This window comes from Parambassis ranga, chromosome 7 (assembly GCF_900634625.1).
Source record: "Parambassis ranga chromosome 7, fParRan2.1, whole genome shotgun sequence".
Taxonomy (NCBI): domain Eukaryota; kingdom Metazoa; phylum Chordata; class Actinopteri; family Ambassidae; genus Parambassis; species Parambassis ranga.
Window position 1 is genome coordinate 12,607,136 of NC_041028.1, and position 26,044 is coordinate 12,633,179.

General features: G+C 41.8%; 3 protein-coding genes across 10 annotated transcripts; 2 read left to right on the top strand and 1 right to left on the bottom strand.

The window, feature by feature from the left end:
* Window positions 1-528: 528 nt before the first annotated feature.
* fam217ba (family with sequence similarity 217 member Ba) lies at window positions 529-4,168 on the bottom strand. The gene is made up of 4 exons (XM_028411044.1): window positions 3,677-4,168; window positions 3,490-3,589; window positions 3,339-3,403; window positions 529-3,230 (listed from the first exon to the last, which is right to left on the bottom strand). Exons 1-4 carry the CDS (start codon window positions 3,781-3,783, stop codon window positions 1,781-1,783), a joined length of 1,722 nt encoding a protein of 573 aa, XP_028266845.1. The 5' UTR covers window positions 3,784-4,168; the 3' UTR covers window positions 529-1,780.
* Window positions 4,169-4,476: 308 nt separating this feature from the next.
* ppp1r3da (protein phosphatase 1, regulatory subunit 3Da) lies at window positions 4,477-6,683 on the top strand. Of its 2 annotated transcripts, none has more exons than XM_028410313.1 (2): window positions 4,477-4,672; window positions 4,906-6,683. In XM_028410313.1, the coding sequence occupies exon 2, from the start codon at window positions 4,935-4,937 to the stop codon at window positions 5,850-5,852; it is 918 nt and encodes a 305-aa protein (XP_028266114.1). In that variant the 5' UTR covers window positions 4,477-4,672; window positions 4,906-4,934; the 3' UTR covers window positions 5,853-6,683. The 2 variants fall into 2 exon arrangements, with proteins under 2 accessions (XP_028266114.1, XP_028266113.1); XM_028410312.1 differs by having other exon boundaries at window positions 4,477-4,667.
* A 1,244-nt stretch (window positions 6,684-7,927) lies between these two features.
* usp19 (ubiquitin specific peptidase 19) lies at window positions 7,928-24,377 on the top strand. Of its 7 annotated transcripts, none has more exons than XM_028409294.1 (26): window positions 7,928-8,050; window positions 9,341-9,724; window positions 13,030-13,158; window positions 13,351-13,487; window positions 13,640-14,185; window positions 14,795-15,173; window positions 15,261-15,417; window positions 15,514-15,585; window positions 15,729-15,844; window positions 16,022-16,260; window positions 16,450-16,642; window positions 16,828-16,961; window positions 17,103-17,261; window positions 17,432-17,542; window positions 17,841-17,951; window positions 18,074-18,175; window positions 18,335-18,475; window positions 18,567-18,685; window positions 18,789-18,932; window positions 19,146-19,534; window positions 19,629-19,739; window positions 19,833-20,049; window positions 20,235-20,387; window positions 20,469-20,635; window positions 20,750-20,925; window positions 21,864-23,725. In XM_028409294.1, the coding sequence occupies exons 2-26, from the start codon at window positions 9,505-9,507 to the stop codon at window positions 22,131-22,133; spliced, it is 4,692 nt and encodes a 1,563-aa protein (XP_028265095.1). In that variant the 5' UTR covers window positions 7,928-8,050; window positions 9,341-9,504; the 3' UTR covers window positions 22,134-23,725. The 7 variants fall into 7 exon arrangements, with proteins under 7 accessions (XP_028265095.1, XP_028265093.1, XP_028265096.1 ...); XM_028409292.1 differs by having other exon boundaries at window positions 7,930-8,284; XM_028409295.1 differs by having other exon boundaries at window positions 7,930-8,284; window positions 16,028-16,260.
* Window positions 24,378-26,044: the final 1,667 nt, after the last annotated feature.

Sequence of the window (26,044 nt, forward strand, 5' to 3'; positions counted from 1 at the left end):
TTGTTAAATGAGTGTAACTTCTCTTTACAATCCGATAGCAACCGATTAGTTCAGCAGTTTCGCATTAAAACGAAGAATATTAAACATCTGTGGAAGCTATAAAACTCTAAAAACATCAGCAAATCCTGCGAGGCGCCCCTGCACGGAGAGTTGGTTGGCTGCTCTCTTCCTGCTCTGTGTGCACCAGAGCATGATGACCGAAGTCACAGACCGCAGCTCGTCTTCAGGTAATGCGTGTCCATGTGATTGGGAGGCGTAGCTTCGGGGTGAGCTCTGAGAGAAAGGGGCGTGTGTTTACTTTCAGAATCTGGCTGACTCTCACTGAGTTTTCAAAATCTCCTACCCTACCTTTAACTTTGGTTCACTGGTATGTAAATGTTTAAAATATTTATGCTTATGTATTACTTTAAGTGCTCCAAAGAATTAAAAAAAAACATCAGAGCTTCTTGTGTGCAAAACATTTATTTCTATGCCTTACAAATACTTGCATTCAACATTGAGAAAATACGTACAACAATCTTTCTGCGTGCATGTGTCAATGTAATGTACACATTTATAATAATATTGCCACTCCTGGCACCTTATCTATGGCTTTGATACTTTACATGGATAATAAGTAAAGAGGTGCAATCAGAATACATCTTACATTTACGTTGCTGTGGTGTTCTCATGAATCAAGTGCACATGGTAAATCACAAAAAACAGAACAAACACTAATGTAAACACAGTGTTCTAAAGACGTCAAGTATGCAGTAGAATATGGAGGTGATATGTATAACATCGCCATCTTACAGCTTAACTATGATGTGTCGAAATTCCATTGGATTCTGGGAATGACAGCACAGCGGACATAAAGTTACATTCAGCTCTTTGACTACATATTTTTCTTTTTGTGCGTAAACGATGTAAACATAAGAATGACAATGATGAGTCAATCACAACACTTCTCATAAATAGAACTATGGTATATAAAATTTGGAAAAATATGCATTTACAATCGTAGCAAACATTACACCATCTTCAATGAAAGGAAGAGCTCAGCTCTATGCAAAATACAGTATATTATCGTAGACTACAATTCAAGCTGTTCAAACGTGAAAAGCCCTTATAACCAAAAGTTAAATAACACAAATAAACTACATTTCTGCAGCACCCCTCTACTGACTGTGCCTCTTTCATTTCTGCTCTCAACTTAAAATATGTTGTAAAGCATGAGGCACCAAAAAAAGAACAACAAAAAGCAACATCCAATAAACTAAAAATGGTGGAAACAAATACATTCCAATAACTGCACTACTATAGTTGTATTTAATGGCTAAAATGCAATGACTAGTGTTAAACTTCACCATGAATTACTTTACTGAAAACTGTCCAGCTGTAGACACTTATTGATATTTAACGTTAGAATACTGAGAGATGGCTGTGCAGTGCAATAGAGATTAGCTTACATAAAAGCTGTTTTTAGTATCCTAGCAGTGTCAAAGCCTTCGCTCGTTAGTCAAGTCACAGTCCTGTATTATGACTATAAATGTACATTTAGAATGGAATGCAGTGCATATGATTGTGTTCTATTTAAGTGTCATGTTTTATCTGTTTTCTAGCTGCTCAGTTGCTAATAGTTTTGACCTTTTGAAGGCTGTACACCACTGACTGATTTAGACTGCTTTACAACAGTTAGAACATGTTAGTATTACACACATTACACAGACAGCAAGCATAGGTTTAAGCTCCTGTACCAAGTAACCACTAAGTAAAGCACGATGACACAGGTCTGTAGGGGTTACTTTGCAACAAAGTGCACATTTTTTGTTTTGCCATTCTGCTTACTATTAAGCGGACCCTTGGAGAGAGACGATGGGTCTTTAGCAGCTCTTTTCATGGCTGTTTTTGGAGCCTGACCTCCCGCCTCTGTCACCCTCTGCCAGTCCTTTTCTTCTCTCTTGGAGGTAACAACCTCTCTCTTACTTGCAGCAAATGCACGCTTCTCTGCAGCAGTTGCTTTAATGCCACCAGGCTCCTTTTTAACATCTGTCTCTGAGTTAGCTCTGACACGGCTCTTCCTCGCTGGGCCTTTGCTGTTTGGGTTACTGCCAGATTCCTGGGGTTGCTTACGGGCATTACCTGCTGCCTGCATGTGCCTGAGGTGACTCCTTCCAGTCGAGGGGCTAACTGGGGTCTGAGCCCCCTCTCCACTTCCACCTTGTGCTCCTGGGCTCCTACCCTCTGTTGAGGCAGCTCGTGTCTCACTGCTGCTCCTCTTTGCTGGTGCCCCGGGTCGGGCTCTGCGCTCCAGCAGGGGGCTGAGCCGCGAGTGGCGCTGGTAGGCATAGGCAGAGCAGCTTCCATTACACAATGGGTAGCGAATGTGACATTGGGGACAAACTGGAAAGCGTGAAAGCTGATGCTGGGCAGCAGCAGCAGCGGCAGGTGATGGGGGGTTGTTAACAGGTGCAAATGGGAAGGCTCGCTGGCTGTGTCGCAGCCCTTTAGGGGAGTTGAGTCGGGAGGATGGAGCTGTGTGAGGCCTGGATGGATGAGCAGTAGTGGCAGAGGGGAAGCCTTGTGGCCTTAGACGGTTCCCAGGTGGACGGCTGCTCTCTGCTTGTACTGTTTGGATCTGAAGCCACTCCAGCTGCAGCAGCCTCTCAAGGTACTTTTCGAGGGGACCCACAGGCTTGGGCCGAGGTGCCCCGCGGCCCTCTGTATTAAGAAACACTGCCAGCTGTCTCAGACTCCAGCTGTTGAAAGGAGGAGGCAGAAAGTCTGGATAACTGTAGCTGGATTTTTCACTCTCATTTTCCTCACCCACTGTACAATGGGGTCCTGGAAAATCTGGGGGGAAGTCATTAGTGTTGATGACTTCAGCTCGGAGGTTGAGGTGAGGAGGAGTGCAGGGGGTACATGGCGAGGGCAATACAGGCAGCCTCTCAGAGTCAGACAGATCACTGGCACTGTCAGTGTCATCGTCCTTGTGGATGTAGTGATGCTGCAGTGCCTCCGGGGTTGGGGCTGGAGAGTGTGTTAGGGGTTGAGCTGGCATGTGTCGTAGCCCAGATATTGGTGAAAGAGGCAGGGAGAGCGCTCGCCGATTTTTCCCCATCGCCCCGCGATTTGGATGAAGCTCACTGCTGCATTGTGATATCCGTTGATTTTCTCGTTTCTCCTCTTTTCTGTGTGCAGATGACTGTTTGCGGAGCTGAGGTCTCAAATCCCCTCCTTCTTCCTCAGGGCTGTAAGGAGACAGATGAGTTAGGAAAAGGCACTGGGGATTTAGGGATTTAATGCACCTGATGAAAAGAACTGGGAACCAAAAAAAAAACAGTCCCTGCCAATCTTACCTGGAGACTTTGCTAGTATTCCGCGTTGTGCCAGACTTGACCCTACCACCTTTTGCTTGTGTACCCTGTGAAACAAGTATGTTATTTATGACTGATAATAATCTGGGGAAATGATTTCTCTTTTAAATTGGTAACAATATTTTCCACATACCCTAAGCATTGTTGTCACTGTGTCCTTATCCTGACCTGGTCCTGGAAGGCCATTTTTCATTTGACCCAATGCTTTCTTCGTCTTGTTACCTTTCTTTGAACTGTGGAAACATAACAGTGGTATACCATGCTTGCCTGGGACGAAATCTAACATGCTTCAAATATGCCATTGAAAAATAAAGGCATACCTGGTTACTGGTCCGCTATTTTCAGTGTTTTTTACCCGGATCTTCTCCTTGGAAACGACGCGTTTCAGCGTCGTGGATGCTGTGCGTTCCTGCATGATGGGCCCCATGATGCCCGAGAGGGGATGTTGTTTTGAATCCAGCTCAGTCGAATAACACGGTAGCTAAAGAACCCATCCGACATCTCGGTTCAGATACTCTAGTCTGAGAAAGAGGCTTAAAACACCCATTTTCTCAAAAGTGCTGCAATGCATCATGCGCAGATATCGGTCTCTCCTCCACTGCAGGTGATACGCGTCCTTCTATTTGTCGTCGATATGTCTCTTCACGCTGTTCAATAACAATTCCACGATTATATCAATGAAGTGGCGACAGCAGACCCATCTCTTTTTTCACTGTCGTCTTTCTTGCCATTACAAAGTCAAGACGAATCAAACAGCGCAAACGCTTTGTTTGCTTCGCCGTCCCAGTCAGATAGGTTTGTTTACCTGCTGCTGCTTGTGTCGAAGTGAGCGGCAGGGGTGCATTGTGGGACATGTAGTTAAAGTGTTCCAGTCCTTTTTTTAAACAAATGTTTGTGACCTCTTATTGAAGAGTCTGCTTACTGTTAATAACAATGGAAACACGAACGGGAGGGATTTCTGCATCATGTCTGAGGATCGACGTTAAAAAATGGACATTCGTGTATCTTATGGTCTAACACAACTCAAACACCCATGCGACAACATGAAACGCTCCTGGTGCTTATGTAGCTTCCTGGTAACTGCGCGCATGTTAGCTGATCTTTAACAACCAAACACTGGAGATCCGTCATGTGTGCAGAGAGCTGTGAAGGTGGCCACCAGTTACAAATCAGCTGATAAGGCTGCAGTCAGCAGTGGATGCTTCATGACGCACGGTGACGCGCAGCTCAGAATATTACTTTAAATGGAGGATCAGGCTTAAGCTACATCTTGCAGCATTGAATGCAATCAACGCTTCGTATCTTTATCTGGTGAGGTGATGTCAATGTCTTAGCTTTATTGAGCTACATTAAAGATCATTTCAGTAATGCTACATTTATTTATACTATGATAAATATACTGTGTGCGTTCGGCCACGTACTCCCAGTGTACACGCCCACTTTCCATGGCTGTGATCTGTTAAGAGCAAAAATAGTTCTTTTGGTCAAAGTTGCTGGACAGAATTTTGGTAAATATATGTGACAGTATGTTTCACAACTTGCTTTACAGGTAAATAGAGTACCAGTTTTCACAGAGCAATGAGTAGTCAGTGGTTTATTGGACATGAGAGGATTCCCCCTACAAAATCTGGACAGCCAATGTCCAGCCACAGCAGTGTCTCCAGGCCCATGACTATCAACGTGAGAGAAATGCTTCAAGCTGACAAACCTCAAGCAGAGAAGAAGCCTGTTCCAATCCGCCCACCGAGCCCAAGAATTTCTCTGCTGAGAGAGCAGAAGTTTCAGCGCAGTCTCTCCTGTGAACCCATGCCCAAACCCATCATCCGACAACGGTCGCACTCTCTGCCTTCTGCCACAGCAAAGAGGAAGCAGTGCAGGAACGTCGGTGTGCGCTTTGTTGATTCTTTGGGACTGGATCTGGAGGACATCAGGCTTTTTAAATCAGGAGAGGAACCATTTGTGCCACATCATGTTACCTTTAAATTGTTGATGGGTGCAGAGATGGCAGATGGAAAGCATCTGGAGATTTCCATGCCATATCTAAAGCCAGTTTTTGCTCAACAACCTGGCGATCAGCCAAGCTTCTTGCATCGTCTCCATGTGCAGAGAGTGTGCCTGGAACGGGTCTTGTGTTTTGAGCTGGGGGTCATTGGAATCACCCAGGTAGTCAACTTAGACTTTGAGAAGGATGTCACAGCTCGCTATTCCTTTACAGAGTGGAAGAGCTGTGCAGAAGCAAAGGCGTCTTGGGTATCCTCCATCACCAAGACCTGGGATGGTGGAGGGGGCAAATTCAGCTGTGATACCTTTCGTTTCCATCTGCCTGTCCCTCCATTTCTGCAGCCTGAAGCAGTGTTAGAGTTTGCCATTCGATACAAAGTCTGTGGGTCTGAATTCTGGGACAACAATGATGGAAAAAATTACAAGTTAGTTTGCCAAAACTACAAACTTACTGTGCCTAAGGAATGTGAAGATAGTATGGTGCACTTTATTTAGGATGCAGAGTAAAGGTAGATGGAATCTATTTAGAGCACTTTATGGCTACTGGCAATAAAAGCATACCCGTTTTCTGTGTAGTAACATGTTTATTTTTTATGTGAGGTCATTTGAATGTTTGACACCAGCTGTTAACACTGAGCAGACTTTTTTTCATTAACTGTGGGGGTAAAAAAACTAATTGGTGCTACAGGACAATATAGAAAATGTGGGCTGCAGTATTCACTTATGTCATTTTCACCTACATGTTTAATATGTGAAAGGTGCCACAGAAAAGGATCGTGAAAGGCTTTCTGTGTTTCCATGCATATAGTGCACATTCAAAATGTGCCTGTGGGGAGGTTAAAGGTGAAAACCATGCATATATTATATTTGATTTATAAATATATTTATTCAGGTGTAACTTAACAGGGATACAATTCAGGTGACAACAGCTTCTCATTAATAAAACAGAAAAGACAGTTATGGAGCTCTGTTTATAAAGTCTGACCCAGTAACAATGACTGATTTAAAGTTACAAAGGTGTCTAAGTTTAGTTTTAAAATGTAGAGTACATGTACATGCATTATATCTAACTTCAGCTTTTGTGCCACAGTCTTTTTTCTACAGCACTGAATGATTAGATTTTCATTGATATTTTTAAATGCACTTCCAGTGATGACAACAAAGTAATACACACATTTTCATGAGAAATGACTGCACCTCTGTCCACTGTTTTCTTTCAGCTGGATATTTGACAGAAATGTATTTTTTGTCTTTACAATGAAAGACTTAAGGAAAAATATTTTAAGCCATTGTTGTCAAAAGATGAAATTTGAGTAACTTGCAATAAATCACACACAAATCCTTGTTTTAACAGTACATATTGTTGTTGTGTGATTTGTGCTTGTGCTTGTTAACTGGAGTCACATCCTCATGCTGTTAGTGTCTGGTAAATATAGACCGCAGACGGTCTTCAATTTGGAATGTATAACTTATTCTCCCAGCAGATGGCGCACTTCCTGTTAGTCTGAGGGGTAAGCATGTAATGGGTCACCGTGGAGCATGATCCAAAACCTTGGTTCAAAAACTGTATTAAGATTTGCTTTTAATGGTAAATGCAATTTATCTGTTTTTAAAATTATGTTTATAAAATTTGGGCCTTGATATTTGTGAGAAGTCACAGACACATTTCAAAAAACATTAGTGAGACATTTTATTTCAGTGCCTTTAATTCTGTAAAACATATTTTTTTCTCACAACATGTCTATGCCCATTGAGCTACTGAACTCAAATATGGGTCATCTCCTAGATTTGAATATATAAGTAAAACTGAAATTATATAGGGATACTATCCATATAAATCCATATCTTGTTAGTTTGATTGCCGTTGCTAGACAATCAATCTATTGTTCTTCACCCTTTTTCTTCTTTTTTATTCTTCCGTAGCCTATGTTTTTTGGCGCAGCGTCTCTTCAGCATACATTGACCGATTTCAGCCATTCAACTATCAAAATCTTCATCTCACAGAGGACATTCCGGGTAAATATTCAGATATTAGGCAATTTCGGTGTCATTTTTAACATGGGAGTCTATGAGAGAGCCTTTCAACGAGGGTCATCTGCCAAATGTATCTCCTCCTACAAATTTCAAGCTACAGACTCCATTTTAGTCTTAAAACGCTCATTAGATGCTGCTCTATCAAACTTGTATTCCGAATTTTCTAATTCTAAATCGTTTCCGCACGCCAGGCTCTCAAAGTTGGAGTGGTTTTACAAAGCTCTGAATTGCTCTGATTCTCCAGCAATTCAGAGCAATCCTTCACATCAGCATTCAAAGCAATGCTTCAGCTGCAGCAATCAAACTTGCATTTTCTTCAGGAAATGCCCTTTTCTAGTTCTTCTTACAGCCCAACTTCGGCGTGAACTCATGAACTCATTAGAGCCTCATCACATCAGTTTTTAAAAATAAATCTTAAAAAAAATTCTAAAATGTCGCCACTAAATAACATCATGTCCTTTAAATGCGTCATGGTGTTATTTAGTGCTGACAGTCAAGACAGCTGATTGGGAAGAGTACGACCAGATCACGTGAACACACGAGCCAGGAAGTGGTCTCTACGCGCGTGCACAGGTTTGGCCCGGCAGCAGTGTATTTTGTTCTAAACAAAGTAGGACTCATCCTGCAGAGAGACTGAATGACATCAATGGATTAAACAGGTTTTCGGCTCTTTTCTTTTGTTTCGAGTTCTAAAATATCCAGTTCAGATTTTACAGAAATGGGTCCCGGATAAAGGGGAAAAAATATTTAGAAACACCGTGGACTACGGGGTTTTGAGTGCGGGCAGAAGCGCAGCGGCCCGCAGCCGTGAAGGAGCTTAGCAGCCGGGCGGAGCAGAAGGAGTCGCCTGCTATTGTGTGTGTATACACGAAATTGTCAGCAAATTAAACCCCGTAAGTCTTCCGTTTTTATGTTAACATTCGTTTTGCCTTTAATCACGGACGAGCGCCAGGTGTCAACAATTGTCATGTCATGTTGAATAATATTGGTAGCCGTTCGTGTCGGCTAAAGTTAGCATGGAGCTAATGACATTAGCTGCACAAAGACTGTAGGGGCGTTTCATTTTATGACCTGTCCTGCGCTGTACTGAAAGTGGAGATCAATGGGTAGCGATAGCGCTGGTGGCCATAGGGTATGATCTGCAAACGTCGTCTGATAAACACGTAACGTTAATTGTTCGGACATTTAAAACAATTTAGTAGACCCAGTTCAGTATCGTATATTCCCGGTGTGTCATTTCGTAATTTACTGGCCAACATTTGCCATCGTGTATCAGTTTTAATGTTTTTTAGTGTTGGTGTGATTTGACAACTGGAATGCTAAAACAAAACAAGGGTCGTTTGACTCCACATGCGTATGTCGCATGTTGACCCGGCACATGACAACCACAAAACCGTGTGCTCTAAAACAAACGAACCTCTGCAGTCGGCTGGCTAACTTAGTAGCTACAAAGCTAACAATTCCGAGAAGCGAAAGCAGCACTGTTATAATTGTTTGCTTGTTGGACACGTCCTATGTTTTTGGTAACTGTATTTTGCTGAAAATTAAACAAAACGGCGGATTTAGCTGTTGTCCTTTGTTTGTCATTTGACTATATATGCTAGCTACTGTTTTTGCTATGCTAAGGAAATGAGATATGTGTCCATCGGCTTATGTCTCGAGCTACCATATAATTCTTCTAGGTCGACATAATGGCCGGGTTGTCCTTTTCATTGTTGTCTTTTTAAACCTGCTACTTATGGGTAAATCCGTCTGTATGTGCGTTAGTGTGCGCGTGCGCCGTAACCTAGTAAGCCCAGTTGGCGTGGGTATTTACCTAGTAAACAGCCACGCCAAGTGAACTGTTAACACTTTAATAACTCTCACAAAATGACACCTATTAATGTCAGACACTTCAAGAATACCTATGCTACAATCTCCCATTGATAATTAAATATCTTTTGCTTTAGGTCCCCATCCCTTCTACCCTTCCTGATTCTGTTCTGGGAGAGTTCAGACCAGTATCATCGCCAAAATAGCCGGGCCAGGCAGGAAGAGGCACACCTCAGATTCAGACCCCAGCAGTGGTAGTGATTCCGGCGACGGGCGGCCTGTTAGTGCCAAGTGCCTGAAGATGGCCAGCGGTGGTGGTGGTGGTGGTAGTGAAACTGTGGGCCGTCGCAGTGGGGCTCATCAGAGAGGAGGTAGCGGCAGAGAAGGCAGCTCAGACCTGTCCTCCAGTACCAGTAAGAAGAAGCAGAAGGACCGGGTCAACCAGGAGAGCAGAGAGGCAAAGAGGGCAGCAACTGCTGCTGCAGCTGCAGCTGATGGGGTTATTGCAGAAGTCAAAAAAGGTAAAACACCCTTTTTTATTTTAATAACACAATTGATAATTATCAAAATGTTAGAGGGCTTAATCTGAAGAAAACACTATAACCACACAGTACACAAAGTATCTAAGTCAATATGATTTGACTCGCTACACATGACCTGAAACAGCATGTATAGTTCAATAGATAGAACTGGGAAAGACTGCTGATTTGACAGTGGTACAGACGAGGATCCATAAAGAGGGTAGTCAGAGAAGGTCAATAGAAGGTCAGTGCATCAAGAGCCATTATGCACAGATGTCTTAAGGAAAGGGGTCACAGCTGTCACATTCCTCAAAGTTTACTTGTAAACCAGAGACAACTTCAGAAGCAGTAGGAAAAGAATGGAGCCTGTTGCTTCAGTGGTACTTTTTTCAGTGTTCTTTTTTAATAAACGTAAAGAGTGGAGAGTCGTAAAATCCCAGATGTGATGTGGGGATCATCAGCAGATGTGTTTGTTTTTGCACACTCCATTTTAAGTTCAATAAAAATACACAGAGCTGTCTATCATGAGACTTTGGAGCACTTCATGAGTCCATCCTCTGACAAGGACCTTTATGGAGATGCCGCTTTTCTTTTTAAGTAAGCCTTAGCACATGCCCACAGTTCCAAGAGTACTAGCTCGTATTTTGATGCTATGATATTTCTTTGCTTGATTGGGAGCCAGCACGTCTGACCTGAACCCCATATAGAATTGACGGTGTATTGTCAAAAAAAATCATTGACCCTTCAGTAACACCTCAGCAGTACCACATTGCGATTGCTTCTGTGCCACACCACATTGATGCAGTAACTCATGGTAAAGAAGCCCCTGAAGTATCGAGTGCATCAAAGAAGCGGTCTCTTTATTCTAAAACTTTTTTTTTAATGTTCTTAGAAAACATTTTATTAATTTTAGACACTGGACTTCTGAGTGTCATATGTCATATAAGACAAGTGTTTTAAATAATGCATGTAAAATTCATGCAAATGTATTAATCTGACACAGACTTTTCTTGGAGAACAAACCAAAGCAACAGATAGGGAGCATGTTTGTACCTTACAACTGCAAATTTCTTTTGTCATTCAGTAACACATTTATGAGTGGGTATATTTTACAATGTACTCTTAACCTTACTTGCTTTGTGTGTTCAAAGATGTTGAAAAGGTTTTGTTTAGCTAGAAATTATTCTCACATTTTCCGTAAGCCACGTGTCTTACAAGTCAAAAGTAACAACCCAGTACACAATAGGCAGCAGTTTTACTTTCACTTTTCAAACCAGTTTATTACAGGTTAACCATAGCAGTTCATATTGAAACTCAAATCAACCCTCCTGTACTGGGAGAAACGGGTGCATTCTTCATTTAGGCTGTTGTCGTTTAGCAGGTAAAGTTCAAAGTATGCACAGAATTGCAGAACTGGGAATTTATAAAACCCCCATATTGATCAGCTAGCCCACAATTTTGGGTGATGTCTGTTCAGTTTTTAGAGTTAAATTGCACCTGTCTACGGCATTTAAAATGCAGTGAGAGGGAACTAAAACTGGGAAGCTGTGGCTGCAATGCAAAATATGAAACAGTGATATAACCACTGGGCTGTGTTGTTTGATAGGTCAGTGCTGCTGTATGTAATGTTGGTAGGGTAACATTGTCTCTCGTTTCATATTTAGATTTCACACATGTTGGTGTCACGTGTGTTTCAGGGAGCATTTATGTTCCCAATAGTCTACAACACACTGAAGTGCTGTAATTCGAACTGAGATGATGTCAAACATGGTCTGGGACCATGGATTTGTCAACAACATGAGAATGTTCTAATAATTAGACCACTCCTGACTTTTAAGAGAAGTTAGCTGAAGAGGTCCTTCACTGTTACATATGTGCAATTTGACACTTACTTGTCTACGAGAAGTATAATGGGTGTACAGAATTCGTGTTGCATGTTAGTATTAACATTTTAGTTGTAACCACTTATAGAAGTAGAACTTGTATACTTTTTTGTATGGTGTATTATAATGATTCAGTGTTAATAGAAATTTGGACAGTTATGGCACAGTCTTTACTATATATACAGGATCATTTATGTCAATTTGTGAGAAAAAGGATTAAAGAGTTTTATATGTGTCAACAAAATGTTTTAATTTATCGTGAGGTTAAACACTGCCTGGCGTCAATTGGATCTACAACTGTCACCAGCTGAAGGGGATTGAGTGTTGCTTGTGACCTTTTAGGAGCGATAAGAGAGAGAGAGAGTGCATGTGAGAGAGAGACTGGATGAAGAAGTGAACGAGGGGAAAGTTGACTCTAGCTGTTGAAGACTGAGCATGACAACTCCTCTACGCAGCTTCTTTGCTGTACTTTGTCTCTGCAAGATTTTACTTTAGGTTCCTGCCACAACTTTGAGATCGATATGAAAAATGGTACATGGATTTGTTTTTCATTTTGGGATATATCTGTCAAAGTTTGTGCCCTCTACCTTAAAGACGCATGCTTTATGGCAGAAGTAAGCAGTTTTTTTTGCAAAAAAACAAAACAATGTAAAATGACGTCTACTATTACTTAATTTAATTATAAACTTTCATTACATTGTCAACATTGTGAATGTCCTTGCTATCCTTAATGTTTACTTCTTTCCTCTCCTCTATACCTTCACTTCAGGTATGCGCTGTGTGTGGGAGAGCATCTCCCCACACGTACAGCACTGAGTGCAGAATGGTCTAATGAAAATAATGATGAAAATCCAAAGAACCAAATCCAAATTGTCTGAAAGTCAGCCAGGTTTTAAGAGAACTAAACCTGAATGTTTTTTCCGTGGGAGGGGGTGTTGATCTGATTTCCTCAGCAAGCCAGACTGGTCCATGGAGTGCATTGAAAAAGCATGCAACCAGTTCCAGCTTGCGGGTCGTATTTTGCCCAGGTCTGCTTATCGGCCTGGTAATGTTTTCTGAAAGAGGTTGACAATTTGCTTTTAGGCACTTGTTTACTTGGAATACAGTCTGTGTGGCACAGATAATTTTAGCTGTCGGCTTGCGATTGCTGAGATCATTGCATTCTGCCTGCCTGGGCTGACCCACTTGAACAGGTGTGTTTCAGAGTGTGTGCCTATATTCTTCAGGTTAGAGATAAAGCATGTGGATCACTGGGTTTACTTTAAAGCCTCACTGGCATTGACTTGTTTATTGTGTATTTATTTTTTGTCATTATGTGTCCATCTTGTCAAGTGATTTTATAGATTTAATCCAGTTGTTAGTGAAAATGGAAAGAGAATTACATTCTAGTTTTTGCATTATTTGATTCTTTGTGTTTTTCAGATGTGTTTGTTGACTGGAAGCAGAATGTCAATGAAGTTACTGTCAGACTGCGCTGTGGGGAGGGTGTACAGAGGATAGAGGACATCAACACCACCTTCACAGATACACACTGCAATGTGTGCTTCCCTGGTAAGTCATAGTTTTGTATGTACCGTACCTTGCACCTTGTGGAGCTCTGAAGTTCTGTGTACAGAATGTGATTTGATTTTTTTTGTTCTAACAATAAACAATCTTTTGCAAATAGCAACACTACAGACAAAGCAACTTAGTAGTGCTGCAATTTAGTAGCTAATACCACCTTATTTATTTTTGCATTTTCAGATGGAAGACAGTGGAGCTGCCAGTTGCAGGAAGAAATTGAGGCCTCCTGTAGCAGAATCCAGTATAAGGAAAAAGGAGGCATGCTGCATCTTATCATGCAGAAAAAGATTCCCTTTCACATTTGGCCTTCTCTCAAAGTGAGTCAAATGGCTGTTTTTTTCTAATTTACATATTAAGCCTTTTTTATATTTGCTTAATGAAAAAATTTTATATTAGTGAACACTTTGCTCAGGATCTTTACCTCAGCCTGACTTTGATTAAATGGGCATTATGTTTCTGTCTACTGTAGTCCAACAAGAAGAAAGAGGTGGTACCCGCCGACAACAAAAATGACACGAAGCCATCTGTTGTCCTTGAGTCATCAGAGAAACCTAAACTACCCTCAATGCAGCCACAACTCCAGCCTCAGCCTCCTTCATCACCCACCCACAGTGAGTCAAGACGTGGCATTGGAAAAACCGAGCGGGGTGTTAAGCGCTGCCTTAAAAACAAACCAGCATGCGACAAGGACTCTATAGGGGTGAAAAGTGGAGATGGCTCAGTCTCCTCCAGCAAGTCTATTACCAGAGGTGAACTGCAGCCTCAGGAACCTAGTGCCAAGCGCACCATTGTACGGCCGCCCAAGACCACTAAGGAGGCTACACTAATAGCTGACAAAGACTTGCCCTCTGTCTCGTCTGCAGTAGCTAATGGTAAAGTCCCACCTTCAAATTTGCCCGCTGGTCGGAGCCCACAGACACAACGCAGGGATGGAGACAACAGAGCAGAGAGGCTCGACAGTGGTCAGGAACAGAGACTGGGGCTGGCGGCTGCTATCCATACCAACACTAGTCAGGTGAGATAGGTTGTGGTTTCATGTTGAATGTATGAATGAGTGCTTGTAAAACTAAATAGAACTGGTACATGCATACAATCTAATGAGTTTGTGTGCACAGAGTTTGTGTTACTTGCGTTACCTTATTTCAGACACAACTAAAAACGGCATTATAAAAATATATTGATTTATTTATAGATACACTTTTCCTAGAAAAGATCCTGTGGGAATATTGTGCTTGCTTTAACTTTATATGTGAAATTATATCCTACTATACATATGTATATAGAGCTGCTGTAATGGTATATTTATTTTAACCATGCATGACTTGATAAAACCATCTGGTATGTGTGGGGTTTGCCTTTTCGAGTGTTTTTAGAGATTAGTAATTTTATTACTAAGATTTTTACATATAGGATGCTGTTCCCAGTGACCATTATTGCTAACAAACTCACTGCCTGCATTGGCTGTATACCTGTCACATGTCTTGTGCAATGACCATGGCTGTTTTCATCTTCAAAAATCCAGTAATAGGAAGGACTCTTTCCTGTTTCCATTGCATTTAAATTCCAACTAGGAGATTGTTCATCTCTTGAGCTTTTTGCTAATTTTTGTTTTCTCTTTCTTCAGTTGCCAGAGAATCAAAACCAGTCTTTGGACAGCTTGGGAGCAACAGGAGATATCAGTGACAGCCAGCTACCCACTCCCATAAGTGACTGCCTCAAATCTGTTAGCCTGAGCAAGGAAGTGGACTCTGCTTCTTCCCAAAAACTGGGAGACCAAACAGACTCTAAGCCAGAGATAGACACTGTTAATCAGCAATCAGAGCAGGATACTCTGATGTACCAGCACCTTGGAACAAGACAGGCAGTACCGGTGCCAGCTGTTGCGATGGCACCCAAGGAAAGCCTGTCACCCAGTGTAGCCGTGAGGCAGAGCAACAGTGATGGAGAGGAGAAACGGGACCAGTCAAAAGAAGAGCCGCCTCTGGAATTAAATCAGCAGGAAGGTCAGACATTCTTTCATAAAGAATGAAAAACCAGTGAACAAATGTTGAATGTTGCTGTTAAATGTAAATACGTATCATTTCCTGCAGCTCCAGAGCCAATGGTTAACCTGCAATTTGTAAAAAATGATTCGTACGAGAAGGGCACAGACTTGATGGTGGTCAATGTGTACATGAAAGGGATCTGTAGGGATACAGCCAGGGTCATCTTCAGGGAGCAGGACTTCACCCTCATCTTCCAAACAAGGTAAGGAATATAACTATCCACGTGGTTCTCTTTTGGATTGTTTTGAGACATTTTAAGAATAAATAACTGATCCTCTGGTCTCCCTGCTTTTCACAGTGATGCTAACTTCCTGCGGCTTCATTCAGACTGTGGACCAAACACAGTCTTCAAGTGGCAAGTCAAACTCAGGTAGCAGAACTAGCAAATTTTCTTTTTAACATTGTTTGTATCTGAACTTTAGTGAGGATGTAATCAGAGATTGGTCCTGAACTGTTGCTTCTCTTCTCTTGCTTTGATCCGACCTTGGTATGTTTCTGTGTCCTTTGTTTCAGGAACCTGATCCACCCTGAGCACTGCACCTACTCCTTCACCCCATCCCGTCTCGACATCACCCTGAAGAAAAGACACAGCCAGCGCTGGGGAGGTCTGGAGGCCCCAGCTTCACAAGGTCTGCTGCCAGGCTTCTACTTGATTTTGTTTTAAGTAATTATAGTTATTTATGTGACAGTTGTCTTGCAGCAGGTTTCTCTGAAGTATCAAGGAAGTACTTTCCTTGTCCAGTACTAGCCAGTCTCTCATTGTTGACCTTTATCTTCTAACCACAAGCTCTATTCTCCTGTTTAAGGTGCAGTGGGTGGTGCCAAGGTCGCTGTGCCCTCCGGTCCTGCCTGCATGGAGAAAAGCCAACCAGGCAGCAGCCAGCACAGCCTTCCAGCCAAGGAGGAGCCTCCAAGGGTTGGGGAGGAAAAACCCAAAGCCCCCAAGGCCTCACCTAGAGTGGAAGATGGCGGTCTGGATACTGTGGCACCTCGCACTGTTTCTGACCATGTTGCTATTACAAAGCCTGAACCAACTGTCACTACAGTGAGTCAGATAAAACCCATATACGTTCAAGAGACTATATACTGTGTAAAACATTATCTCTTAAGGCCTGGGGTTGAGAAGGGGACATTGATTATACAGCCTTGGTTTATAAGTGATTGTTAAACTGGATTAATGAAATTGTCTGCATGGACAAAACTCGGTAAATAAGTTTATTTTGTTGTGCTTCAGCCTAAGCCTACCTGCATGGTTCAACCCATGACCCATGCACCTCCTGCCAGTAATGAGCGCCATGAGGAAGAGGAAGAGAAGAAGGTGTGCCTGCCTGGTTTTACAGGATTGGTCAACCTTGGCAACACCTGCTTTATGAACAGTGTCATCCAGTCCCTGTCCAACACCAGAGAACTCAGGGATTACTTCCTAGGTAAATAATGAATAACTTCATTTAATTATAAAAGTCTTTGTAATAGTGTCATTCTGATTAAAACAAAAAAAACTTCTTTATGTTTTAATATTTTATAACAGAAACCTGTTTTATTGCTAGGAAACAGTTTTATAACCGGGTGTGTTTTATTATTTCATACCTGTGTTTCTTCTGTGCACCCACAGACCGAGCTTTTGAGGCAGAAATAAACTGCAATAATCCGCTGGGAACAGGAGGCAGGCTAGCTATTGGCTTTGCTGTGCTGCTCAGGGCACTTTGGAAGGGAACACACCATGCCTTCCAACCCTCAAAACTCAAGGTATGCAAACAGCTCCCTCGTTTTGTATGTAAAATATGTATTTTTTGTCTGACATTCAGTCTTGTTTTGACAAGATTGATATTGTACAATATCTACCACCTGCTTCTTCCTCATTTTCCAGTTTTCTCTGTCACCATGCAGGCAATTGTGGCCAGTAAAGCCAGTCAGTTTACGGGTTACGCTCAGCATGATGCTCAGGAGTTCATGGCCTTCTTACTGGACGGCCTCCATGAGGACTTGAACCGCATCCAGAATAAACCCTACACAGAGACAGAGGACTCTGACGGACGGCTAGATGAGGTTGGTGTTTTCCTTAACCTTAATCTGCAGGTGAAATGTTTGGAAATGCTTTAAAATTGCTCACCTGCCAGCTTGCTTTTACACAAAATACATACAAACAATAACATCACTGTTTGGGGAACATAATTGTAAGGTCAACTACAGCTCAATAATTTTGTCTGTTGGAGCAGGTAGTGGCAGAGGAGGCGTGGCAGAGACACAAGATGAGGAATGACTCCTTCATAGTGGACCTCTTCCAGGGCCAGTTTAAATCCAAGCTTGTGTGCCCATCATGCTCCAAGGTAACACAAAAGTTCCCAAAATGTTGTACTTCATATATATTTTATTTTATTTTTATAGTTTTTTAGATGTGGTAAGGAGTAGTGGGCTTGGGGTCCACATCTGGCCCACCTTACCTTTGTATTTAGCCCACCATTGCATTTGAACTCAGACTTATTCTTCCTGTAACTTTATTTTTTTTAAGGAAAGGAAATACTGTGTGTACATCATTGTGTTTCGTCATTGGCTATGTATCTGGGGAGTGTAATTTAAGATAGACTTGCTCTCATCTCATCCTAACTCCTCTGCCTTCTTTTTCAGGTGTCTATCACCTTTGACCCTTTCCTCTACCTGCCTGTTCCCTTGCCCCAGAAACAGAAGGTGCTCTCAGTTTTCTACTTTGCTAAGGAAACTCATAAAAAACCCATTAAGGTAATTTAAGGTGTCACTGGCACTTTCCATTAGCACAATATTGAAATTTTACTTTGAGGAAATGTAAAGTCGCCTTCCATGTGACCCATACTTTTTTTGTACTGTACTTTTGTATGTGTCAGTTTTTGGTAAGTGTGAGCAAGGAAAACTCCAGCACTGCTGAAGTCCTTGAATCCATCTCCAGGAGTGTGAGAGTCAAGCCTGAAAACCTCAGACTGGCAGAGGTTAGATAAATTCACAATTCTACACACAATAATTGTTCACATATTATGTGGGAATGGGTATTATTTTTAATAGCAATTTTTAATAGCAATTTTCAATATTAAGTGGAGCAATATGCAATGACTTGTTCAAGAACAAATCAAGGCTTTTTTTGTCCTCAGGTGGGGAAGAACCGGTTCCAGCGCATGTTCCTGCCATCCCATTCTCTGGACACAGTGTCCTCCTCTGACATGTTGTTCTGCTTTGAGGTGCTGTCTAAAGACCTGGCCAAAGAGAGAGTGGTCCTGCTCCGGGTGCAACAAGTAAATACAAAAACTGATCCTTATTGTTTACAGCATGTTAAATAGACCAGCCTGAATGGGTGTTAAAATGACCCCCTTGTTTGTCTTTCAGAAACTCCAGGTTCCCAGCATCCCCATCTCGAAATGTGCTGCTTGCCTAAAGCCTCCAGTGTCTGAGGAAGATAAGCTGAAACGGTGCACTCGATGCTATCGTGTGGGCTACTGCAATCAGTGAGCCACCTTTCCTAGACTTTTTGGACAATGACCCATCATTTGATTTAAGTTAAACCCATTAAGTCTAAACATGCTAACTATATTCCTCTCCTCTTCCCAGAGTTTGTCAGAGGACCCACTGGCCTAATCACAAGGGAATGTGTCGACCCAACACAGAGAACGTAGGCCTGCCTTTCCTAGTTAGTGTGCCAGAGTCTCGACTTTCTTATGCCCGCCTCACCCAGTTGTTAGAGGGTTACTCCAGGTACGCTGTCTTACTTACTTGGTGCTTGTTATTTGGAATGTGTGTGTATATGTGTATGGGAATACAGAATAGTGTTAGGTATATACATTGAATGAACAGTCATTCCCAAGCTTAGCAGTTAATCTTTTTTTGTTTGTGCTGCAAAAACAGCAAAATTGGTTTGATATATAAATTGACAGTGAATACGGGTCCCTCCTGTTTTCCTCTGTACAGGTTTTCTGTAAACGTATTCCAGCCTCCTTTCCAGTCAGGCAGAACATCCCCAGAATCACCCCAGTCCCGAGCAGACCTCCCATCAATGACAGCTGGAGCTGCAGAGGGGCCTGGGTCTGGGGATGAGGCAGTCGGTGGTAGCAGTACTGTAGGAGCTGCAAATCTAGAGCTGGACAGCCACTCTTTGTTGCCTGAATCCCAGGCAGAGCATTCTCAGGCCTCAGCTATTCACCCTGGGGATTCAGATTCCCTCTCTTCCCAGACTTCACTCTCGACTACACAGACTACAGATTCAGGATTCTCTGAGGCTGTCTCCTCCACTTCTTGCTGCACCATTGACCCTCATGCTGAAAAGGAGACATCCTGTGAGAAGGCAGTGCGACCAGAGGGTAAAAGACATCAGAAAGCTTCAAAATGTCTGTGATTATTATTTTGATTGTGATTAATAAATTTTTATGATCTTATTTCCCTATGGTTTGACAGCTGCAGTAACAGGGTATCCGCACTCAAGTGAATCAGCATCAGGTCATGCCAGTCAGTTCTACATAGCTCTGCTGGACTCTAACAACAAGGAGCAACGGCTGGATGAGAGAGGTATGTAGGGCCAGAATTGTCTTGTACTGAAGATTAAGAAGAATACTTTTTTAAAAAGTTAAACACATTAATATTGTTCCTCGCCCTTGGTAGAGGATGCATTGGTTGAGCTCCCTGAAGATGTGACCCTGGAGCTGGTGTGGAAGAACAACGAACGCCTGAAGGAGTATGTGTTGGTGAAATCCAAGGAGCTGGAGTATGAAGAGGACCCTGGTTCTCTGAGTGAGACTGCCAGAGCAGGCCACTTCACCCTGGAACAGTGCCTCAATCTCTTCACAAAGCCAGAGGTGCTGGCACCAGAGGAGGCCTGGTAAGACTGTTTACTTTGTTTTTCTTTGCAATTGGCTAAGATATCTGACTGTTGATATCTGACTGCTTTTCTTTCTGTTTTTTTTATTGAGCACCTGCACCCTGCTATGCATACTTACAAGATTATGTTATGTGTTGGTCGCCATTTGTTGTCGTACAGAAATATCTGTGTTGCCTCTTGTCTAGGTACTGTCCAAAGTGCCAGCAGCACCGCGAAGCCTCCAAACAGCTGTTGCTGTGGCGTCTGCCCAACATTCTGATCATCCAGCTCAAACGCTTCTCCTTCAGGAGCTTCATCTGGAGGGACAAAATCAATGACATGGTTGACTTCCCTGTCAGGTAAAAACAGGGCTTTACGATCAAATTAGCGTAGTATTACGTAGTTTCTTTTTTTAACTGTAAACTGATCTTGTCTTTTAGGAATCTGGATCTGAGCAAGTTTTGTATTGGTCAGAAGGATGACATTCAACAACCTCCAATCTATGACTTGTATGCAGTCATCAACCATTATGGAGGAATGATAGGAGGTCACTATACAGCATATGCTCGCCTGCCCAGTGACAAGAACAGCCAGCGCAGTGATGTTGGTGAGTCTGGAGTTAATTTCTTCTTTTATTCACATTAAAGTTGGGACAGTTTTCTTATTCTTACATCTTCTTTCCGTCTCCTCCACACCCTCCTCTAACCTCCCTGTCTCTCAGGCTGGCGTCTGTTCGATGACAGTACTGTGACAATGGTAGAAGAAAGTCAAGTGGTAACCCGCTATGCATATGTCCTGTTCTACCGGCGACGAAACTCACCCGTGGAGAGGCCGCCACGATTCCTCAGACCTGTTGGAGGAGAGTCACCCACTGCTGCAGAAGCTACAGCCAGCCAGGTGAGGGAGCCTCATTAAAAGGATTTCTTTTGCTTCAGTGTTATCATTTTCCTTTGATAACTCACATTTTACAGTAAATTTTTGGACATTTGATCAGAGAATGTCACAGTAGTTTCACTGAACACACACTCAATCTAAAATGTGCTTAAAAATAACTAAATACACAGAAAGTTTTTACTAATATTAGTCCGCAATATACCAAGGCACTATGCTTGACATCTAGCACGTATGTTGGAGACAATTTGTTTTTTCTTCAAACATTTACTGTGGCAAAATATTTTTAAGATTTTGCATTTTTGCATTAATGTTTGCCAGCTTTCGGTCTTCGTTACTGTATTTGCTGGTGCATTTCATGGAGTGAGGTGATCTGTGTAATACCACAAAACCATAATACGATTTGCTTGCATGTATGTCTTTGTATGTGTGCACACTGCAAACGAAATGGAGACCGTTTGTAAAGAAATGGCCCCATAGTGTGACTAGATGTCAAAAAGTCCACAGGGAACTTTTGAAAAAATGCTGCATTGTGGTTGTACCATAGCTTTTGATTTCATAGGGATGAGCAGATCTTAAAGTCTGTGTGGTCTTCATTTTTTTTCAGACTTTCTGTTCATTCAACTTTGTAACAATTGTCAAAATCTTTATTCAGTGCTGTATGATACTTAGTGTTACATAGACAGAGGTAATGGGTACAACACATTTCTGACCATGGTTTATGTGTGAGCACTGTGAAGATTTATTTGTGCTATTAATTTCCTGAACTATCCACTAAGTCGTGCAGATTTAAATCACTCTTATGTATAGGGTCTTCTTGTTTTTCTTTAAATGGAGAAAGCCTGAAGTCACTGTACTCGACAGGAGTCTTTACATTTGTAATTGTAGTATTTGTTAGACCACGCCTTTTCCCAGAAGTTGACACAGGTTTCCGCCAATCGCAGGCCTCTCTCATATGGCGGGAACTGGAGGAGGAGGAAGATGGCCTGGACGAAGGGCCCCACCGACTGTTCCGCTCTGCACTGCGGAGGCGACAGAGCAACAGACATGAGGAAGATGAAGACAGGACAACGTGGCGGCAGCGCAGGCACAGAATGTCAGATTATCCCGACGACGACTGCGTGCGATATTTTGTTCTGGGCACTTTGACTGCAGTGCTTGCTCTGTTTGTCAATTTGGTCTATCCGCTTCTTTACAAAGCTAACTGGTCCTGAGCAGGGGCTTGTTATTGACGAGCTGGACCTCCCAATGCAGGAAACCAGATAGATAAGGAAGGTTTTAGCTTGGACTGACAGTTGTTAATTGCACAGTTTGTTTCAAGACCAAAAGTTTTAATGGATTTTAAATATAAAATTGCAGAATTAATCAACACTAAAAAAAATACATTAAATACTATGTCTATTTAACAGAATCTTTATTACAACATCCAAAAAAATGATAAGCACCGGTCTCGGCATGCTGTCACAATTCTTTCTTCTTCTTTTTTTAAGTTAATGTAAACATTTTCAGATGTCGCTCATCCTCTGGAAACTTTGTAGTTAAAGATGAGCTTTGACAGCCTTGATCATCTACACTGTGTAACGGTGAAGTTTGTTCTTCACTTGTTGAGAGAACTCCCATCGAGTAGGTTCTGAGATCTGTTCAGAAGTTACTGAAAATGTTTGTGAGGCCTTCAATTAGGATTGTTTGGGATCACTGAAGCAATATATTGGTACAAGGATGTATACCATGCTAAGAACTATGATGCATCATTCGAGTGCTGCTGAAGATTTGTTTTTGTTTTGGGATCATCACAGATGAGAGGGTGCATGTGAGACCATGTTAAACAGTGGCTTGTCTTACAGACATGTCGTAATGTTAAAATTGCAGTCTCTATTGGAAAAATGTTTTAGCAACATGTACCGAGGCAACCAGTTTTAACTGTGTTTTTGTATTTCACATCTTAAAGCCATACATAATGTAAGGAGTTGTGGCTGTGTTCTTTTCCCCACAAAACAGGCTGAAGAATGATTTCATGTTCACAGTCAAGAAAACACCGTCCACTTCTGAATGTACTGTTCTTTGTTTTTTGTTTAGGGCTCAGAGGTACTTATTATGGACACTAAATCTCAACACTTTAAATTCAGTTAATTTTGAAATCCCCCAAAAATAATCAGCGCAATCTGAGTGGTCTCATTCCATTATTGTCTTTGTGATCCTTTTTGTTGAACTGTCCACATGTTTCGTTGCTCTCTCATGTTTCGTGTGTATGTGTGTATGGTTTGGCCTCAGGGAAAGTAGTGTAGAATGACCTGTGCTTTTGCCTTAAATGCTCTGCGCAGCTCAGAGTGCCATCACAATGTGTATACTTGATTCTGATATATGCAATGCTGACGTGTCTAGTTTTTAAACTTTTAAATCTTGTGCTCCACGTACATTTGAAAATGTGACACTTTCCTGTAGCCAATATAAACATCTGAAACTCATTGACAGCGGATGTAAAACAAACCTGTAAATGATGGATTTTTATGTTGACTGCCTTTGAATGGACCTGACTGAAAACGGTGTAGTCGGTAGCAAAAAATAATCATGTATTTGTAAAGTCACTAGCTCTAAAATACAACTGCAAGTACTGTATTTAAAATCTTAGATTATTTTATCTGCAATAATGTATCTAGATTGCCTCCATCTAAATGCTGCTTTCTTCTTTGTAAGGCATTGTCCATCTAGAAATAAAATCTGTCTGTTTAGTCATTATGTCTGCAGTTGGAGTTACATCCTCACCAGATGAAGCTTCTAATCCAACACGATTTATTGTGTACACTCGTTTTTTTTACAGGCCTCTAGCCAGTCACTATTTGGGACTGACCTGGATCCTGAAGGACCCCCTACCCTGACCCCCGAGGTGCCCTCTGACCTATTTGCCCACTCTGGAGAGTGTGCTGCAACATCCTACAGCAACATGGAGGAGGTGGACTAGTGGCCACAAAGACTTGATGCATAAAGGAAGAGCTGGTGACCCTGCGATGCCCCCTTGTGGCGGCTGCTCCTCAACTTAAAGACCTTCAGTTCCTGGCATCTGAATTGGGTGCACTGTTAGAACACCTGGAGGACGGTCTTTGAGGATTCCACTGCCCATCGACTCTCATTAACACGCTGGGATTAGTACCCATTCATAAAGCTGCATATGTAGTTCTACTCATTTGGTGCATATAGTGACTCACACAGATGCTAACACACTTTTATAACCTGTCAGTTGGTCATAGTGAAGCTCTGCCTACCGGGCCTTCACACCCAAATGCACCTTGTCTGGTTCTAGGCTGAAAAACTTGGCCAGACCAGCTAATGACCAGACAAAGTTATATTGTTTATTAAGGTAAATGAGAGTTTGAGTTACGGTTAATGTAATCTGTGTATTGCTTTCCTTTTTTGCCTGTTTGATTTGTTTGTGGCAGCATAATAAATAACTTGGATTGGAATTGTAGCAGTGGATTTAAATGACAAAAAAGTAAGATGTTTTCAGACCTGCTACTTTTTTTCTTTTTTTTTTACTACAGAGGGCACACTTTCTGTTTTGTCACTTTCTAAATTTCATTTAGCTTCTATTTTTCTTTGTTTTTTTGTTGTTTAGATGTTGGATCCTGTGGATGATATTGTCAAAAGGCTTCAGTGTATACTGAAATGTGCATGACTGCATGTTCATACAGGCTGTAACACCCACCCCCTGTTAATTGCCCCTGTCCTCACCTCCCCTGAAGTGTTGCTACATTAAATTATTTCTGTTTTGTGCGAGTTGTCCGCTCTCACCCCCCCTCTCCTTTGTATTGGACTGCGTATATAAGTGGGGATCATTAAGAATGCTGCTGTGAATACATATAAATGGTTAATATAAGTAAACGCAATTTTGAGAATTGCTGATGTATTTTCTTTTTTGTGTGTGTGTCTTCTCTATGATCTCTATCATTCTAAAGGATGCTCTATCTGGCTTGTGTTCAGCACACAGTTCAGAAGCCTATAAGAATACTAGGAATAGTTTTAAATAATAGAAACTTACTCATTGCTTGTTTTTCCCATCACACCTGCAGTTTATGTTACAGAACACTAAACAGAGTAAAAGGCTGACAAGAAAGAATGCATTCAAAATATTATGTCAAAACACTATTTCATTATTAGAGCTTTACCACCACACTAACTTCAAGACTAAATAAATTAGTATTATAATCAAAGTGAACTTCAACTTCCAGCTTCTCCTTCAAAATGCACTACTCGCTGAAGAGTATAAATATCACTAACGATCACGTTGTGTGGCCTGTTTGGAGAAAAAAGAATCCCATTGTCATTTCCGCCTGGTCAGCTCACCTTTCTGCGTCATCAGTACTCCAAGCCAATCATGTTCTTGACCGCTCCCTCTTCTTCAACCAATCAGTGTCTCTCCGAATTTTTAAACCCCCTCAGCTCTGCTGATATTTCCTGAAAAGTGTGGTGTTGTGGGATTTCCGCCATTTTTCTCACCATAGCCAACAAGAGAGGCCCTTCTTCAGAGGTTTCATCCAAATCTGGGAAGGTAAGCAGGTTTTATTCTGTAACTTAATCTCTGGCATCATTGAACTACTTAACTATCATGTATCGGTGTGTTTGCTGCTCTGTCACCAAAGACACATATAACACCAGTAGTTGTTAGCTGTTGGTATTGGTGTCCCACTTGGATTGGAGCTCATGTTGTCTGGTGATGTTTGTTTACCGTTCAACCTGTCCGAACGAACTTGATGTTGGTGGTCGCAGGTTCATCACTGTCTGACTGTGTAGCTGTAAGTGTGATTAAATATACTGACCAAATAAAACCAAATATTATCATGCACAGATAATAACACAGTGTAACATGCTGATTAAATAAAAAAAATATGGGTGTACACAATTTGAAGCTGTGGCTGTGGCTTATATAGCCATATGTGTGGTTAATGTTGGGGTCAGGTTAAAAGAACACACTGCAAGTGGTACTTTTTTTTGATTAAGCAGCATTATTCGACAACACTTGTTTATCCCCTGGCTGTATTTATTTCCACTCTAAATTATGGTGTAACCAAATACATAAATCAAATTTTAACTTTATTTTTATTGATAGCCTGATTCTTACAATACATTAACC

Coding starts and splice junctions, on each gene's coding strand:
- usp19 (XM_028409294.1), top strand. CDS start 9,505: ATGGCCAGCGGTGGTGGTGGTGGTGGTAGTGAAACTGTGGGCCGTCGC. Junction 18,476..18,566: donor TCCTGCTCCGGGTGCAACAA/GTAAATACAAAA, acceptor TTTGTCTTTCAG/AAACTCCAGGTTCCCAGCAT. Junction 20,636..20,749: donor CAGCCAGCGCAGTGATGTTG/GTGAGTCTGGAG, acceptor CCTGTCTCTCAG/GCTGGCGTCTGTTCGATGAC.
- ppp1r3da (XM_028410313.1), top strand. CDS start 4,935: ATGAGTAGTCAGTGGTTTATTGGACATGAGAGGATTCCCCCTACAAAA.
- fam217ba (XM_028411044.1), bottom strand. CDS start 3,783: ATGGGGCCCATCATGCAGGAACGCACAGCATCCACGACGCTGAAACGC. Junction 3,404..3,489: donor CAGTGACAACAATGCTTAGG/GTATGTGGAAAA, acceptor CTTGTTTCACAG/GGTACACAAGCAAAAGGTGG. Junction 3,231..3,338: donor AATACTAGCAAAGTCTCCAG/GTAAGATTGGCA, acceptor GTCTCCTTACAG/CCCTGAGGAAGAAGGAGGGG.